The sequence below is a fragment of the Ursus americanus genome, chromosome 13 (assembly GCF_024610735.1).
Source record: "Ursus americanus isolate L20-20 chromosome 13, mUrsAme1.1.p, whole genome shotgun sequence".
NCBI classification, from domain to species: domain Eukaryota; kingdom Metazoa; phylum Chordata; class Mammalia; order Carnivora; family Ursidae; genus Ursus; species Ursus americanus.
The window spans coordinates 7721945-7740534 of NC_142139.1; the positions used below are offsets into that span (position 1 = coordinate 7721945).

At 38.3% G+C, this 18590-nt stretch overlaps 1 protein-coding gene across 4 annotated transcripts in view; it reads right to left on the bottom strand.

The window, feature by feature from the left end:
* The window catches only part of ZGRF1 (zinc finger GRF-type containing 1), a 93541-nt gene that overhangs the window by 14456 nt on the left and 60495 nt on the right, over nt 1-18590 (bottom strand). For all 4 annotated transcript variants that reach the window (XM_045799129.2, XM_045799132.2, XM_045799131.2 and 1 more), the window contains 5 exons: nt 17582-17841; nt 15594-15753; nt 4550-4627; nt 4200-4347; nt 915-1042 (listed from right to left, as the gene is read on the bottom strand). In XM_045799129.2, coding sequence (XP_045655085.2) covers nt 915-1042; nt 4200-4347; nt 4550-4627; nt 15594-15753; nt 17582-17841 — 774 coding nt within the window. The remainder of the gene's footprint in view (nt 1-914; nt 1043-4199; nt 4348-4549; nt 4628-15593; nt 15754-17581; nt 17842-18590) is intronic.

The following is an 18590-nucleotide window of genomic DNA, read 5'->3' on the forward strand; positions in this document are numbered from 1 at the left end:
TGGGATTGGTGAGGATGTGGAGAAAGAGGAACCCTCATGCACTGTTTGTGGGAATGCAAACTAGAACAGCCACTGTGGAAAACAATATGGAGGCTCCTCAAAAAATTAAAAATAGAACTACCCTACGATCTAGAAATTGCACTACTGGGTATTTACCCAAAGAATACAAAAACACTAATTCAAAGGGATAATGCACCCTTATGTTTATAGCAGCATTATTTATAATAGCCAAGATATGGAAGCAGCCCAAGTGTCAATCGACTGATGAATGGATAAAGAAGTGGTATATATATACACACAATGGAATATTATTCAGCCATAAAAAAAGAATGAAATCTTGCCAATTGCAATGATATAGATGGAGCTAGCGAGTAAAATGCTAAGAAAAGTAAATCAGTCAGAGAGAGACAAATACCATATGATTTCACTCATACGTGGAATTTAAGAAATAAAATAAAGGGAAAAAATAAGAAAGAGACAAATCAAGAAACAGACTTTTAATTATAGAGAACAAACTAATGGTTACCAGAGGGGAGGCTGGTGGGGGCCAGGGGGTTAAATAGGTGATGGGGATTAAGAAAGGCACCTGTGATGAGCACACGGTGATGTGTGGAAATGCTGAATCACTGTATTGTACACCTGAAACTAATATAACACTGTATGTTAACTGGAATTAAAATTAAAACTTCAAAAAAAAAGAATTATGTGATCCAAATGTCTCAACTGTGATCTAACAAAATTTTGACATATTAACCAACCCCCCCCAAAATGTTCCTCTGCATTCTTTTAAATAATCAGTTTAGTACTTAAATTACTAAGAATTTTCACAAAGTTTGGTAAGAGTTTAAAGTGTGAAATTATTTGAAATAATTGTGATATCTGAGTGCTTTTTGGAAAAGAAATTTTTAGATTACCTTGCAATAGGAAGGAGAGAGGCCGGTTCAGTTATTTGACTACATTCATCCAGCACAACTATAGGAAATTTAAGATCATTCATGCAGGTGAATGGGCAGGCTGCACAGGTAATTCCAACTACTCGCACCTTTATTACAACAAGAATAGTATTAATTAACAACTTTTTTAGAAACTAAGATAGTGTTTTTACCAAAGAACTCGTAAAGCTAAAATTAGAAAAGAGCTGTCCTAATTTAATTATTGGCAATCAGGAATCACAGGTCACTTTATTTTCACATTTTTATTAGTCCCACATAGGAAATGGAAATCACAGAACATAGGCTACTTAAGCCACAAGGCCCTTAAAAAGAACAAATAAAAGGCACACTTTGATATTCACAAGGAAGGTATTATGTTATCAAGGATTTAAAAAATATTAAGGAGGACATAATTTATTCTTCTAGATGAAGCTGGATAAACACAACATGCATTATTATCAACAGGCCAAATTCTCCACAAAGAGCACTGAACATGCTAATGAACTATACTTTGCCTAACTGTCAAGCACACTAGGATTTTGACTTACTTAAGAAAGTAAAGATGGCTATTTCTAAACAGTGAATTTTAGTGTACTTGTGGCCTGTAAGCATATTTGAATTTTATAATTCTCAAATATTATAGCAGAATACCATTATTCTCAAGGCAAAAAGCCTGATAAAAAAGCTAATATTTAATCTCCGTAACTAAATATAAACAAGAGGAAAATCACTGAATTTTCCAATTAGATGTGACCAATTGCCCTAGTCGTCTAATAGCTACACACAAGCACACACACACACACACACTTGTGCACGTATATAAACACACATACAAACATGCATATGTAATTTTTTTTCTCTCCTAACAATCTAAAGTATAATTCCACTTCTTGGTAGCAAGGGCAATCCACACAAATGGACCATACTTTTTGTCAATAAATGTAACTGACAAAAAATACGCCTTAGAAATTAAATACTGCCTCCACAGATCTTGTGAGACAGGAAATATTATATACATTAATAATAACATTCATCACGTATAACAGCCCTCTGTCAGATTTTCCTTTTGTTAAAAAAAACAAAAACAAAAATCTCAAAGCCACTTTTATATTAGAAACTCCACACTTTTTAAATATTCAGGTCTTTTAAAATGATCCAGCAGAAGACACCACTGTAGCAATATACACTGCTCATGGTACCATTCCTAAATATCGTTCATTATTTAATTTCCAGAAACTATACCTCATGAAGACAACCTTAGAATGAGAACCCAAAAGTTGTGAACCAGGAAGCAATTTTTTTAAAAAGAAATATCTAATACAAAAAACCTAAAGAACTAAGATTTCTTTAAAATGTTACATGATTTATATCTTCTAACTTGTCATCATATTGCTAAGATTCTAACCACAGAAGACATTTTATTATTGATCTAGGAAACAGCAATTAACTTTGAAGCATTTTTAAAATTTAATTTTATTGTAAAGACATGTCACTTTAGAAATGTGTTCGCTCTGAATGCCTAATTGGATCCTGTAGACAAAACTTTTTAAAAAATGTTCCCTTTAAAAGAGTTTTCAAGGGCACCTGGGTGGCTCAGTCAGTTGAGCATCTGACCCTTGGTTTCAGCTCAGGTCATGATCTGATGGGTCATGAGATCGAGCCCTGCATCCAGCTCTGAGCTCTGCGGGGAGTCTGCTTGAAGATTCTCTCTCTCTACCTCTCCCCTCACACGTGTGCATGCGCACACGCACACACGCTCACTTTCACTCTCTCTTTAAAATAAGTAAATAAATCTTTAAAAATAAATAAATAAAAAAGCTTTCATTTGTGAACAGATAATACCAATGAGCAAGAGATTATGCTATCTGGGCTTTCACTTAGAAAATTATCAAAGAAAAAAAAGAAAATTATCAAAGAAATCATTAACAATTATTCTTACATATCAATATTATGTTGGATAAGTGAGTAAAATAATAAGCAATTTACACAAATGACTAATTTGCATTAATTGAACACAGTCAAACTAAGTCCTTCTGGATTTAGTTGGGGAGAAGGAAGTAGAGTTAACTCTATAACTCAAAATAATAGAAAGCTAGTCTGAAGCCCTCTGAGGACTTCTGTAACCAAAACTTGTTGTAACTTATTATTTCCAATTTCTCCCTCCCTCCCTGTGAGAGTATTACACATCCACACCCTTTGCCATGGGACTTTGTAGTGCTTCTCCCCAGAGAGGTAGGGGGAGTATATTTCCCTGTCCCACTAAAGGTTAGGCTTGGCCATATGACTTGTTGCAACAAATGCAATATTAGCAGACATGATAGGAACAAAAGCTTTAAATGTATTTGTGTGATCTAGGCTGCCTTCTTGCACTTCTGCCATCTGTCAGGAGAAGACCATCATGCCCTAGACAACTGTTTTCAGAATGAGAGACCTGAACCATAGCCTCAAGCTGGGCCATGCCAACTGACCTTTAGAGTCATAAGTTTGTTGTCTTAGAGTACTGAGATTTTGTTTGTTAAGCAGCATTATTTCTGAAATAGCTACACAGTATGGGGACCCAAGTAGGTTGATTTTTCCAAATCTCTTGCAGAAAGTGACCAATGTCCACGTGGTCCAAGAAGTCAACAACCCTCTTTTCTTCCCTTCCTCTTTCTTTTCCTCATGCTCTCCTATCATTGGAGGAAGTTACTAATTGACTTATTTCTCATCAGCTACTGACTGAAGGAAGCTGCCCTGGATCAGAAGCTAATAGAGGGGATGCTGCTACTTGTTACAGCTTGGGATCCTGTATGTCCAGTCTTGGCTTCCAATACTTAGAAGCAAGTATCTGGGCCTCCTAGAGTCTCAGATATAGATAGACCCTAAAAGTCTTGGCTTTCTAGGAAGGCATTAAAGACAAATTTCACTTGGGTATTTTGTCCGGGGTCAGACCTTCTTTTCCTACACCATTTCTCCTAGAAAAAAAACCAAGTTTCATTTAACTTGCCAGGAAATCTATTCCCACCTCTTCTTTTTCTTCGTTAAGCTTATAGAAAGACATACAAATATGGAAAAGGAGAAAGGATAACTCAGTCATGGTAAGTTGGATCTGTTCACAAATTTGAAGAATGTTTTGCGATAAGATAAAAACATGCACTGGATAGACATACACATACCTTATTTGAATCTAAGCTATCACAGTCATTTGTTTTATTTAAAGGGAATATTCTCCATCAACAGGAATAAAAGAATTCTGAGTAGTATACACAAATTAAGAAACAAACTTACCTGCTTCAGCAGGGTTTTATTGGTCCCCAGTTTATGCTGTTCAATACTTTTTCTGACATAGACCCTTTCCAGAGGAGTCAAGTCTTCTTTCATTAGTGCATGTAGTTCTTTTAGTTGTTCATTTTCATTTTCTGAGCCAGCATGCAAACTAAAAAAAGAATTACATAAAAGAATACCCCTTTTTATCCCATTTTTACAACATTATAAAAAGTAAAATACAGATTTTCTAAGTTAACAACAAGAAAAAAAGATAAAGCTTCCGCCATTTTTCTTTAAAAACCAAATTTAAAATTATATAAAATTATTATACTTATTTGAGCACTGTGACTTTTGGACTTCAGTGTTCTTACCTATAAGGTAAAATTGGCTTGGCAATCTTCCTGACACTCCCAACTCTGACAAACTTTTCAAATCCAAGGCTGAGAAGCCTTTAAAGAAAACAAGGTAAAATAGATTCTGATTATTTAGAAGAATTTCTAAAGCAAAGTTTCACCTAATATTTATGTTATTAAGATGAATTTTGTGCAACAGTGTATTTTATAGTTATAGAATTCAATCTGATATGCCTAAGCTCAGTAAATGCAATGTAGCTAAAAGACTTTTTTATATAATTCATTTTATAGAGAATATTTAAATTATATTGAAGGTTCATTAAATGTTTATAAAATATTGATATTAGTATTTATCACAAATAAAATTGTCTCTAATGACATAATAATATGGAAAACAATAGTTACCATACACTTAGCATCAGGATTTATTAGGAATGCATGCCTTATCTTTACATACATTATCTCATTTATTACTCATTACAGCTCTGCATGGTAGTATCTCATCTTAGAGATGAGGATTCCAAAAGTGAGGTATTTTGCTGAGGCCACAGAGCTAATAAGTAGAGTCAGCCATGATTCAACCTAGGCAAGTCTGTCTACCTCCAAAGACTATGGTTATTCTTCTACATACATCACCCCCAATTAGGGCTTTGTGAAGAAGCAACTCTCTCACCTACCTTTCCCTCTCATGTATCTTACAGCTCTGGCTCTAGGCTAGGAACAGAACAGGGAGCTCAATGAATATCCAGTGCTCTCCAACATCTTCTGTCACCTCAAATGGGAATTTAAAGAGCTAGAAAACTAAATAAACTATAGCTTTCCACAAACAGTTTTCCTAAATAATTTTGAAGCAGTTTGTTTAATGTCAATATATGGATAGAATTCAACTTCTGCATATTTCATAGTCCTCATCTTGGAGACAGTCAGCTACTTTTCAGTCTCAAAACATAGATTACAATTTTTCAATGCAATTTTATGTTTATTCTATGATAATAGAGAGTGCAATATCCTCATCATACCACTAAAATAGGGTAAAAAGTATGTTTTGGGGCACCTGGGTGGCTTGGTCAGTGAAGGGTCCTCTTGCTTTGGGCTCAGGTCATGATCTCAAGGTCATGAGATGAGCCTCACCTCGGGCTCCGCACTTAGGGTAAAGTCTGCTTGTTCCTCTCCCCCTGCTCCTCCCCCCACCTCATGCACTCTCTTTCTAAAATAAGTAAAATCCTTTTTTAAAAAAGTACATTTCAGGGGTCAGAAAAAGATGGCAGAGGAGTAGGGGACCTTTTTATACTGGTCCGCTGAATCGAGCTGGATATCTACCAGATCATCCTGAACACCCATGAAATCAGCCTGAGACATAGGAAGACACATCTGGATCTCTACAAACGAACATCTCCAGCACTGAGTATTGAGGTACGAAGTGGGGAGCCGTGAATCCGCGCACAGACATCAGAAGATAAATGGTAGGGGGAGGGAGCCTCCATGCTCGGGCACCGGGAAGCAGTGGCCACCTGTGCTGGGGAGCAGGCCAGACTCGTGGACCGGCACCCGTGAGAAAGCAGACTGAGACTGTGAGCCCGGGAATGCGTGCGTGACCAGACTGAAAATCGGAGCTCCGGAGTGCATACTCGAACCACACTGAAACAGGGAGGTCAGGAGTGCGTGCGGGAACCAGGGACAGCTGGCAGTGTTAGAAGCACAAAGGACAGAGACATGCCAGCCCTGGAAGTGAGGGCTGGGAGAGTGGCTGTAGGGTGCACAACCCAGGACGCTGCGGGGTTTTTAGCAAAACTGACAGAAACAGAGTTAAAGTGGCCAGGAAAGCTCAGTGGAGAGCAGACTGTGATCTCTCTGTTCTGAGAGGGTAGGATACGGCCACTGCTGCTCTCTCAGAAGAGTCACAGAAAACCGCCAGAGAAAGTCACCAGAGAACAAGAGCCCGGAAATACCAGTTCACATTGCGCCCATCCCCACCCCCCCCTTGCAGGGGACAGGGCAACTCTACCCAAACAGGGTTGCCTGAGTATCAGCGTGGCAGGCCCCTGCCCCCAGAAGGCGGGCTGAAAAGTCAAGTAGCCCACATCCCTAAGGTCCCTATAAAACAAGTGCATATTGCTTGGGTCCTGGTCAATAATTTGGCCTCTGTACATCCCTGCAAACTCTCCTCATCAGAATGACAAGGAGAAGGAACCCCCACCACAACAAAGAAAGGATACAGAGTCTGTGGCCTCTGCCCCAAAACTAATGGATATGGATATAACCAAATTGTCAGAAATGGAGTTCAGAGTAATTATGGTCAAGATGATATGCAGGCTTGAAAAAGATATTAACAAAAATATTAACGGGAATATAGAATCTCTAAGGGTGGAAATGAGAGTGAATCTGGCAGAAATTAAAAATGCTATGAATCAAATGCAGTCTAAACTAGATGCTCTGACGGCCAGAGTAAATGAGGCAGAAGAACGAATTAGTGAAGTGGAAGATGGGATGATAGAAAAGAAGGAAAAAACAGAAACTCGGCTCAAAAAAACCCAATCTCAAGAATGTAGATTATGGGAGATTACTGACTCAATGAAATGTTCCAATGTCAGAATCATCAGCATCCCCGAGGGGGTGGAGAAAGAAAGAGGTCTAGAAGAGATATTTGAACAAACTGTAGCTAAGAACTTCCCTAATCTGGCAAAGGAAACAAGCATTCGTTTCAAAGAAGCAGAGAGGACCCCCCCACCAAGATCAATGAGAACAGACCTACACCACGTCACGTCATAGTGCATTTTGCAAATATTAGATCCAAGGATACAATCTTGAAAGCGGCCAGGGGGGAAGAGAATCCTCACGTACAGAGGGAGGAATATCAAAATAATGTCAGACCTGTCTACAGAAACCTGGCAAGGTATATTCAGAGCTCTAGGAAAGGCTGGCAAGGTATATTCAGAGCTCTAACTGAGAAGAATATGCAGCCAAGGATCCTTTATCCAGCAAGGCTGTCATTCAGAATTGATGGAGAGACAAGGACCTTCCAAGATTGGCAGAAACTGAAAGAATATGTGACCACCAAGCCAGCCCTACAAGAAATATTAAGGGGGGTTCTATAAAAGTAAAAAGGCCCCAAGAGTGATACAGAACAGAAATTTACAATCTATAGAAACAAAGACTTTACAGGCAACATGACATCATTAAAATCATATCTCTCAATAATCACTCTCAATGTGAATGGCCTAAATGCTCCCATAATGCCACAGGGTTGCAGATTGGATAAAAAGACATGACCCATCCATTTGCTGTCTACACGAGGTTCATTTTGAACCTAAAGTTACATCCAGACTGAAACTGAAGGGATGGAGAACCATTTTTCATGCCAATGGATCTCAAAAGAAAGCTGGGATAGCAGTTCTCATATCAGACAGATTAGATTTTAGACTAAAGACTGTAGTTAGAGATACAGAAGGACACTATATTATTCTTAAAGGATGTATCCAATAAGTGGATATGACAATTATAAATATCTATGTCCCCAACAGAGGAGCAGCTAGATACACAAGCCAACTCTTAACCAGAATAAAGAGACATATAGATAACAACATGTTAATAGTAGGGGACCTCGACACTCCGCTCTCAGCAATAGACAGATCACCTAAACAGAAAATCAACAAAGAAACAAGAGCTTTGAATGACATACTGGGCCAGATGGACCTCATAGATATACACAGAACACTACACCCCAGAACAACAGAATACTCATTCTTTTCGAATGCCCATGGAACTTTCTCCAGAATAGACCATATACTGGGTCACAAAACAGGTCTCAACCGATACCAAAAGACTGAGATTATTCCCTGCATATTCTCAGACCACAGTGCTTTGACACTGGAACTCAATAACAAGGAAAAATTTGGAAGAAACTCAAACACTTGGAAACTAAGAACCATCCTGCTCAAGAATGATTGGGTAAACCAGGAAATTAAAAATCAGTTTAAACAATTTCTGGAGACCAATGAGAATGAAAACACATTGGTCCAAAACCTTTGGGACCCTGCAAAGGCAGTCCTAAGGGGAAAATACATAGCCATCCAAGCCTCACTCAAAAGAACAGAAAAATCTAAACTGCAGTTTTATATTCTCACCTCAAGAAGCTGGAGCTGGAACAGAAGAACAGGCCTAACCCACACACCAGAAGGCAGCTGATCAAGATTAGAGCAGAGATCAATGAATTAGAAACCAGGAACACAATAGAGCAGATCAACAGAACTAGAAGCTGGTTCTTTGAAAGAATAAATAAGATTGATAAGCCACTGGCCAGACTTATTCAAAAGAATAGAGAAAGGACCCAAATTAATAAAATTATGAATGAAAGGGGAGAGATCACAACCAACAGCAATGAAATAGGAAGGATCATTAGAAACTTTAATCAACAACTTTATGCCAATAAATTAAACCACCTGGAAGAAATGGATGCCTTCCTGGAAACCTATAAACTACTAAGACTGAAACAGGAAGAAATTGATTATTTAAACAGACTGATTAATTATGAAGAGATTGAAGCAGCGATCAAAAACCTTCCCAAAAATAAGAGTCCAGGGCCTGACAGACTCCCCAGGGAATTCTACCAAACATTCAAAGAAGAAATAATACCTATTCTCTGAAGATGTTTCAAAAAATAGAAACAGAAGGAAAACTACCAAACTCATTCTATGAGGCCAGTATTACCTTGATCCCCAAACCAGGCAAAGACCCCATCAAAAAGGAGAATTACAGACCTATATCCCTGATGAATATGGACGCCAAAATTCTCAACAAGATCCTAGCTAATAGGACAGCACATTAAAAGGATTATCCATCAAGACCAAGTGGGATTCATCCCTGGGATGCAAGGGTGGTTCAACATTCGCAAATCTATCAGTGTGATAGATCATATCAACAAGAAAAGAGTCAAGAACCATATGATCCTCTCAATTGATGCAGAAAAAGCATTTGACAAAATACAGCATCCTTTTCTGATTAAAACCCTTTAGAGTGTAGGGATAGAGGGTACATTCCTCAGTTTCATAAAAAACATCTATGAAAAGCCTACGGCGAATATCATTCTCAATGGGGAAAAGCTGGAAGCCTTTCCCTTAAGATCAGGAACACGACAAGGATGCCCATTCTCGCCATTATTATTCAACATAGTACTAGAAGTCCTTGCAACTGCAATCAGACAACAAAAAGGGATAAAAAGTATTCAAATAGACAAAGAAGAAGTCAAACTGTCTCTCTTCACAGATGACATGATACTCTATATGGAAAACCCAAAAGACTCCACCCCCAAATTACTAGAACTTATAAAGCAATTCAGTAATGTGGCAGGATACAAAATCAATGCTCAGAAATCAGTTGCATTTCTATACACAATGAGACTGAAGAAAGAGAAATTAGGGAATCCATTCCATTTACGATAGCACCCAAAATCATACGATATCTCGGAATTAACTTAACCAGAGAGGTAAAGGATCTATATTCTAGAAACTACAGATCACTCTTGAAAGACATGGAAGAAGACACAAAAAGATGGAAGAACATTCCATGCTCATGGATCGGAAGAATAAACATAGTTAAAATGTCTATGCTACCCAGAGCAATCTACACTTTCAATGCTATCCCGATCAAAATACCAATGACATTTTTCAAAGAACTGGAACAAACAGCCCTTAAATTTGTGTGGAACCTGAAAAGGCCCCGAATCACCAAGGAATTATTGAAAAGGAAAAACAAAGTTAGGGGCATCACGTTGCCCGATTTCAAGCTATACTACAAAGCTGTAATCACAAAGACAGCATGGTACTGGCACAAAAACAGACACATAGACCAATGGAACAGAATAGAGAACCCAGAAATGGACCCTCGGCTCTATGGGCAACTAATCTTTGACAAAGCAGGAAAAACATTCAGTGGAAAAAAGTCTTTTCAATAAATGGTGCCGGGGAAATTGGACAGCTATATGCAAAAGAATGAAACTTGACCACTCTCTCACACCATACACAAAGATAAACTCCAAATGGATGAAAGACTTCAGTGTGAGACAGGAATCCATCAAAATCATAGAGAAGAACATAGGCTGTAACCCCTTTGACATCAGCCACAACAACTTTTTTCATGACACATCTCCAAAGGCAAGAGAAACAAAAGAAAGAATGAACTTGTGGGACTTCATCAAAATAAAAAGCTTCTGCACAGCCAAGGAAACAGTAAAAAAAAATTAAGAGGCAGCCCACGGAATGGGAGAAGATATTTGCAAATGACACTACAGATAAAAGACTGGTATCCAAGATCTACAAAGAACTTCTCAAACTCAATACACGAGAAACAAATAATCAAATCAAAAAAATGGGCAGAGGATATGAACAGACATTTTTCCAATGAAGACATACAACATGAAAAAATGTTCAAAATCATTAGCCATCAGGGAAATTCAAATCAAAACCACACTGAGATACCACCTTACGCCAATCAGAACGGCAATAATTGACAAGACAAGAACAACAAATGTTGGAGAGGATGTGGAGAAAGGGGATCCTTCTTACACTGTTGGTGGGAATGCAGGTTGGTACAGCCGCTTTGGAAAACAGTGTGGAGGTCCCTTAAAAAGTTAAAAATTGGGGCGCCTGGGTGGCACAGCGGTTAAGCGTCTGCCTTCGGTTCAGGGCGTGATCCTAGCGTTATGGGATCGAGCCCCACATCAGGCTCCTCCGCTATGAGCCTGCTTCTTCCTCTCCCACTCCCCCTGCTTGTGTTCCCTCTCTCGCTGGCTGTCTCTATCTCTGTCGAATAAATAAAATCTTTAAAAAAAAAAAAAAAAGTTAAAAATTGAGCCACCCTATGACCCAGCCATTGCACTACTGGGTATTTACCCCAAAGATACAGACGTAGTGAAGGGCCATATGCACCCCAATGTTCATAGCAGCATTGTCCACAATAGCTAAACCATGGAAGGAAACAAGATGCCCTTCAACAGATGACTGGATTAAGAAGTTGTGGTCCATATATACAATGGAATATTACTCAGCTATCAGAAAGAACACGTTCTCAACATTTGCTGCAACATAGACAGCACTAGAGGAAATAATGCTAAGTGAAATAAGTCAAGCAGAGAAAGACAACTATCATATGGTTTCTCTCATCTATGGAACATAAGAACTAGGATGATCGGTAGGAGAAGAAAGGGATAAAGAAAGGGGGGTAATCAGAAGGGGGAATGAAGCATGAGAGACTATGGACTCTGAGAAACAAACTGAGGGCTTCAGAGGGGAGGGGGATGGAGGAATGGGATAGGCTGGTGATGGGTAGTAAGGAGGGCACGTATTGCATGGTGCACCGGGTGTTATACACAACTAATGAATCATCGAACTTTACATCAAAAACCAGGGATGTACTGTATGGTGAATAACATAATATAATAAAAATACTATTATGGAAAAAAAAATTAAAAAAAAAACCCAAAGCAAAGACTGAATGGGAAAAAAAAAAAAGATGTGGTCCACATATACAATGGAATATTACTCAGCCATCAGAATGATTACACAACATTTGCAGCAACATGGACTGGACTGGAGGAGATTATGCTAAGTGAAATAAGTCAAGCAGAGAAAAACAATTATCATATGGTTTCACTCATTTATGGAACGTAAGAAATAGCAGGAAGATCGGTAGGAGAAGGAAGGAAAGAATGAAGGGGGGGTAAACAGAACAGGGTATGAACCACGAGAGACTATGGACTCTGGGAAATAAACTGAGGGCTTCAAAGGGGAGGGGGGTGGGGGATTGGGATAGGCTGGTGATGGGTATTAAGGAGGGCACATATTGCATGGAGTAGTGTTATACGCAAATAATGAGTCATGGAACACTACATCAAAAACTAAGGATGTACTGTATGGTGACTAACATAACATAATAAAAATAATTATTAAAAAAATAAATAAAAATAAAAAAATAAAAAAGTACATTTCATTTCTACTCAAGAAACGCCCTGTACCATCCTGTCCATTACAGTCAGAGTACAGTGTCCAAAAGCACTGCTAAATGTTATTTTAATGTGAAGAAATGTGAGTCTAGCCTATATGAGGTTGAGGTATATATCCTAATTATAGATCCATATTTCTCAGGTCCTTATCAGAGGCTTAAACACTGAAGAATTTCTCCTAAATGTTTTAGTATTCAGTACTTAACTTCCTTCTTCATTCTAACTTTATGATTTTTCTAACTTTTCTAACAGGCCACAGTTAAATTTTCATCTCAAGCTGAGCAATCTAAAGCTTTTTCCTGTTTAGCCCCCAAGTTACTCCTCATTGTCTTGAATCAAGAAATATATTCAGTCTCTGTTTTAGATTACTTAGAAGAGTGTACACTGGCAGATCCTTTCTGAAGGACAATTTTGAAAAATATATTAGGAAGCTTAAAAATATTTATATCTTGGGGTGCCTGTCTGGCTCTATTGTAAGCATGCAACTCTTGATCTCAGGGTTATGAGTTATGCCCACACTGGTCACAGAGCTTACTTAAAAAAAAAAAAAAAAAAGTTTAGGGGCTCTTGGATGGCTCAGTCAGTTAAGCGCTGACTGTTGATTTCGGCTCAGGTCATGATCTCAGGGTCATGGGATTGACCTTGAACTGGCTCTTCATTCATTGCTCAGTGTGGAGCCTGCTTAAGATTCATTCTCTCCCTCTTCCTCTGACCCTCCCCTACCCTCACGCACACAAACATGTGTATGCTCTTTCTCACTCTCTCAAGTAAATAAATAAATCTTAAAAAAAAAATGTTTATATCTTTTATTCTAGGCTTAAGATTTTTTCCTAAGGAAACAAGCAGAAATGGACAGATTTATATTTTAGGATTTTTATCACAATATTATTTATAATGACAAAAATGTGAAAAAAGTTTACTGATCAAAAATTGCTTAATTAGGAGTGTCTGGCTGGCTTAGTTGGAGAAACGTGGGACTCTTGATCTCACAGTCCTAAGTTCAAGCCCCATGTTTGGTGTAGAGATTATTTAAGTAAATAAAACTTTTAAAAAATTGCTTAAAGTATAAGCAGATCATTGAATATGACAGAGCTAAGAAAATTATATTTTCTAAGAAGATTTGATACAATAATTTAAGATTTTATTCATTTTAGAGAGAGCGAGAGTAGGGCAGAGGGAGAGGGAGAAAGTATCTGAAGCAGAATCCACACTGAGCGCAGAGCCCCATGTGGGGCTGGTTCCCACAACCCTGAGATCGTGACCTGAGCCGAAACCAAGAGTCAGATGTTCAACCAACTGTGCCACCAAGGCGCCCCAATACTTAATCTTTATGTGAAAAAAACAGGACACAAAATAGTACATTATGTTGAATGCTAAATTTGGAAAATAAATGAGTATGTGTGTATGCATAAAAAATCTGTAAAGAAATATATTATCTGTAGAGTCTGCATATTTTCCACCTTACGCATTCATTTATGTAATTATAAAAGTCAACTTTTTAAAAGCCGACACATTTTGGGGGCGCCTGGGTGGCTAAGTCATTAAGCGTATGCCTTCAGCTCAGGGCATGATCCCGGCGTTCTGGGATCGAGCCCCGCATCAGGCTCGTCCACTGGGAGCCTGCTTCTTCCTCCCTCACTCCCCCTGCTTGTGTTCCCTCTCTCGCTGGCTGTCTCTCTCTCTCTGTCAAATAAATAAATAAAATCTTAAAAAAAAAAAAAAGCCTACACATTTTGAAATAATGAGTTATTTTTCCTAATCAAACTTTGTCATTTATGTCAAAATTCAGATCATTAAACATTGGGATATTGGTAAAATATGTAATATTTTCTTTGCATTTAAAAAATTATTTTAAGATTTATTCATTTTATTTTAGAGAGAGAGAGAAAGAGAGAGAGGGCGAGCTAGTGGGGAGAGGGGCAGAGGGAGAGGAACAAGCAGACTCCACATTGAGGGCAGAGCCCAAGGCAGGGCTTGATCTCATGACCCCGAGATCACGACTTGAGCGGAAACTAAGAGTCAGACACTTAACTGCTTAATTGAGCCATACAGTTGCCCCATTCTTTGCATTTTTAATAAAGTTTTACGGTCACAAAAATTTTATACCTGCAAGACAGACTGTGATTGCATTCCTTGGATCCCTCTTATTAAAGTAAAAAACTTAATTTGACTAAACTGATCAGCTCTTTTACTAGTACATGTTCATACAGACAGGTATATAAGAGAATGACCTGTAAGTTCTGCAATTTGAGCCTGCTTCTAAGGTTTTTGAGTCAGAGACAAAGGACTTTTGTTCATGGCACGGGAAACAGCATAGGCATCCACAAATATGCACTCATTTCCCTTGGTCCTCAAGTCCAGTGGAAAGACACAGAAGGTCCAGATGGATGCCTGCACATGCAATGTGTTGAGCTGCAGAAAAGGAACACTGAACTTGGAGAGCCACTATTCTTATAATGATCAGTAAACAAACCTGATCTTTGTCCTGGAGGGAGACACTACCGTCCGTCAAGGTTGCCTGCTGCAAATATAACACTGAGAAATGCCTTGGGTAACAGTGGCCAGGGCCCTGCCTCCTTAGCATCCCAGTAGGGATGCTCAGGGTCCCAAAGCAGATTGCCTTCCTCAACAATATATCTTTTAACCCTATATGTTCTTCACTGAACTTAATTTTAATGTGAGTATCCTATCTTTGTGCCAAAATTGTCAGGTTTGGTATTTGATTTTATCCTACTTACAACCTAATATGTTAGTTTATTATTGTTTCATTAATGCTGGCTCTTGTGTCAGAGATCAAGGCCCTGAACTTTTGACATACCCAGCAAAAATGTGCATAGACACTCAGGGCCTATGATGGATTGCCTCTCTCAACAAAAAACCTAAAATATTAACCACTTAGGGGTGCCCACTTGACTCCATCAGAGGGGCATGTGACTCTTGATCTTGGGGTCCTGAGTTTGAGCCCCATGTTGGGGGTAGAGATTACTTAAATAAAACTTTTTTAAAAATGAAAAATAAAATAAAATAATAAAATAGTAGCTACTTAAACACACTAGTCATACCTACCCAAGAAGTACTCTGTCCACAGCTACATTAGTGGAAGAAGAAATGAGAAGTTTCCATGGTCTTGCATTTCCAACGGTAGGAACTTCACTCTTTTCAAATAGCTGTACAAAAAACAAAATCACCACTGCCAGCAAATAACTCTTTCCTGCTCCAAAAACACCTAATTATTTTGAAGGAAGGGGAAAAAAATAAAGGCAATATCATAAATAAATTTCTGAAAGCACAAGAAACATTTCATCCATTTGCCTTCCTCTCTCCTTTGTTTATAACAATTTATGCAAAAAACATTCATTGAGTGACAACTATGCCCTTAGCACAAGGGATAAGTAAATAGATAACCAAAGACCTCCACATTTAATGAGACCCTAGTCTACGTAGGAAAATAGATAAAGTAGAGGAACAATGATAAAATAATATGGTAAGTAACACTGTTCTGGTATCAAAAAAAGAACATTCCTTTCTGCTTTGGTGGAGATGCGAATGTTTCCTAAAAATAGGAAGTAGCAGAACTAAGTCTTCTGGCATAAGATATCCAGACTGCTTAAAGAAAGGGTCATTCTAGGCAAAGCCATGACAAAGTATGTAGATGTTAGCTATTTCTATACAGCCTATAGCAAATAGGCAAGAGACGAGGCTGACAAGATAGGCAAAAAGAAAAATCGTAAGAGTTCTGCACGGTACGGCTAAAAAGTTTAAGTTTTGTCTTGTAGGCCAGGGACAGTCACTGAAGGATTTTAAGCAATAGAACTGACTTAGGCGGATTATATTTTGTAAAAACTACTTGAGTGAAAATATTAAGAAAGGTAAAACTAAAGGTAGATCAATTAGAAAGTGGTATGACAATGATTGTTACAGTACTGTTATAATACTCTAATACATGCTAAATTTCCTGAGTGCCTCCCATGTGCCAGGCACTGTTCTAAGGCCTTTACCAACCAGTTAACTCATTTAATCTTCCAATCCTAAGAGACAGATGCTATTAGCAACTCCATGTTACAAGGCAGGAAATTAAAGACATAAGTAACCTGCTCAAGATCATACAGCTAATAAATACAAGAGCCAGGATATATATCTAGGATTGTAGCTTGAGAGCCTACCCTCTCACCGGTAGGTTATATGAAGATCTGTCGAAGGCTTGGATTGAAGGATGCTAGTGGTGTGGAGAGGAGAAAACTGATATGAAAGAAAGGTAGACACTAGAAAGGAAATATCTCAGTGACTGATCTGATGAGGGAAGATAAACAGAGAGCAGGAGGAGGATTAAGAGAGTTACTTCATTTAGGGAGAAAGAGTAATCAAGGATGACTCCCAGATATCTAGCTTGGTCAACAGGGTGGATGTGATGTAAATCCTCAAAGTAGCACAAAACAGCTCTGGAGTGGAGGTCTGTGAGGGGAAATGAGCTAAAGGGGTGACAGAATCCAGATAGAATTATTAGCTCTAAGAGGGGAAAGTAAAGCTCCCTTATGGGACAGAACCAAACGAGGTTAAAAACAGATTCAAACTTGGGTACATTGGAGGAGGGCAGGATGTTAAGAGGAGTTTCTGTTACAAGCTCCATTTCCTGTTTTAGAGGCAAGATCAGTTTCAGAGAGAGTGGGGCAGGGGCCAGGAGAGGTTATGAGAATGAAGGTTTGAAAGAGCTGCTGGGGGAGGATGAGAGAGCGAGCTGACTAAGAATTAATAAAAGGCTCTGCTGCTCAGAGTTGACGTTCACTCTGATAGTGCAACACGTGGATACCTAGATCACATCTGGATGCTGTGAATGAGTGTAATGCTACTCACTCATCAGATCTGCTGCCTATTCTCCCTTTCAGGGGGGCCAGGTCTGCTCTCATCTAACAGTTTACTAAAGTAGGTTCAGATTCAAAATAATCTATGTAGAGTTTTTCTGGAATCTTTTCTGACTAGGAAATTACAAGCAGACTGAGTTCAAAAGCTTATATAACAGTATATTTACCAGAACTGTTAGCTTTCTTACTTCTTACCGTGTATGATCGTGATAGGGAGGGTATGGATTTGCAGTTTCATTTCTTCAACATTTTCATGGGATGCCATCATTTGAGCTATCTGAATTAAAGCTGTAGCTTGATCCTTATTTAACTTGTGAGCCTGAATTAATTCACTAGCTAACTGCAATGTTGCTTCTAGGCTGAGAAGTTCAAATTTTGTGTTGGTATTTGAGAAGGCTGGTGGGATGAATTTTCTCTTATTGACTCTCTTGTTGCTAACTATAGTTGATGAAGACCTAGTAGGAAGGCAGCAAAAAAAATCAAAGGAAAAAGAGGGGTTTTTGAAATAGGTAAATAAACCTATTCATAACTTAGCCTTCACTTCATACACATCACAGAGAACATTTTTTTTTAAAGGCACAAATGGATATATGCCCAATTTGAAGGAGGGGGAGAGAAAAGAGAACTAACATTTGTTGACTACCGACTATGTGCAGGCACTATGCTAAGCATTTTACATATTATTTAATGTGATCTTAAAAACAACACTAGGAAGTAATCACCCCAAATAGAGATACAGAAATATTAATTTTTTCCCCAAAGAGCACACAGATAATAAGTGGTGTACTGACTTTAAAGCCCATGTTCTACTATACAAGGCTGACTTAGATAATTATTATAGCCTCTATTTCAGGTAATAGTGCAATAAATAAATTGGTTATATTTCTATTTCTATAAAGAATGAATTCATTTCAAAATTAAATAACATTGTCATTTGCAAATATCTTTTCCCATTCTGTCGGTTTCTTTTGGTTCTGTTGACTGTTTCTTTTGCTTGCAAAAGCTTTTTATCTTGATGAAGTCCCAACAGTTCGTTTTTGCCCTTGCTTCCCTTGCCTTTGGCGACGTGTCTAGGAAGAAGGTGCTGCAGCCGAGGTCAAAGAGGTTGCTGCCTGTGTTCTCCTCCAAGATTTTGATGGGTTCCTGTCTTACATTTAGGTCTTTCATTCATTTTGAGTCTATTTTTGTGTATGGTATAAGGAAA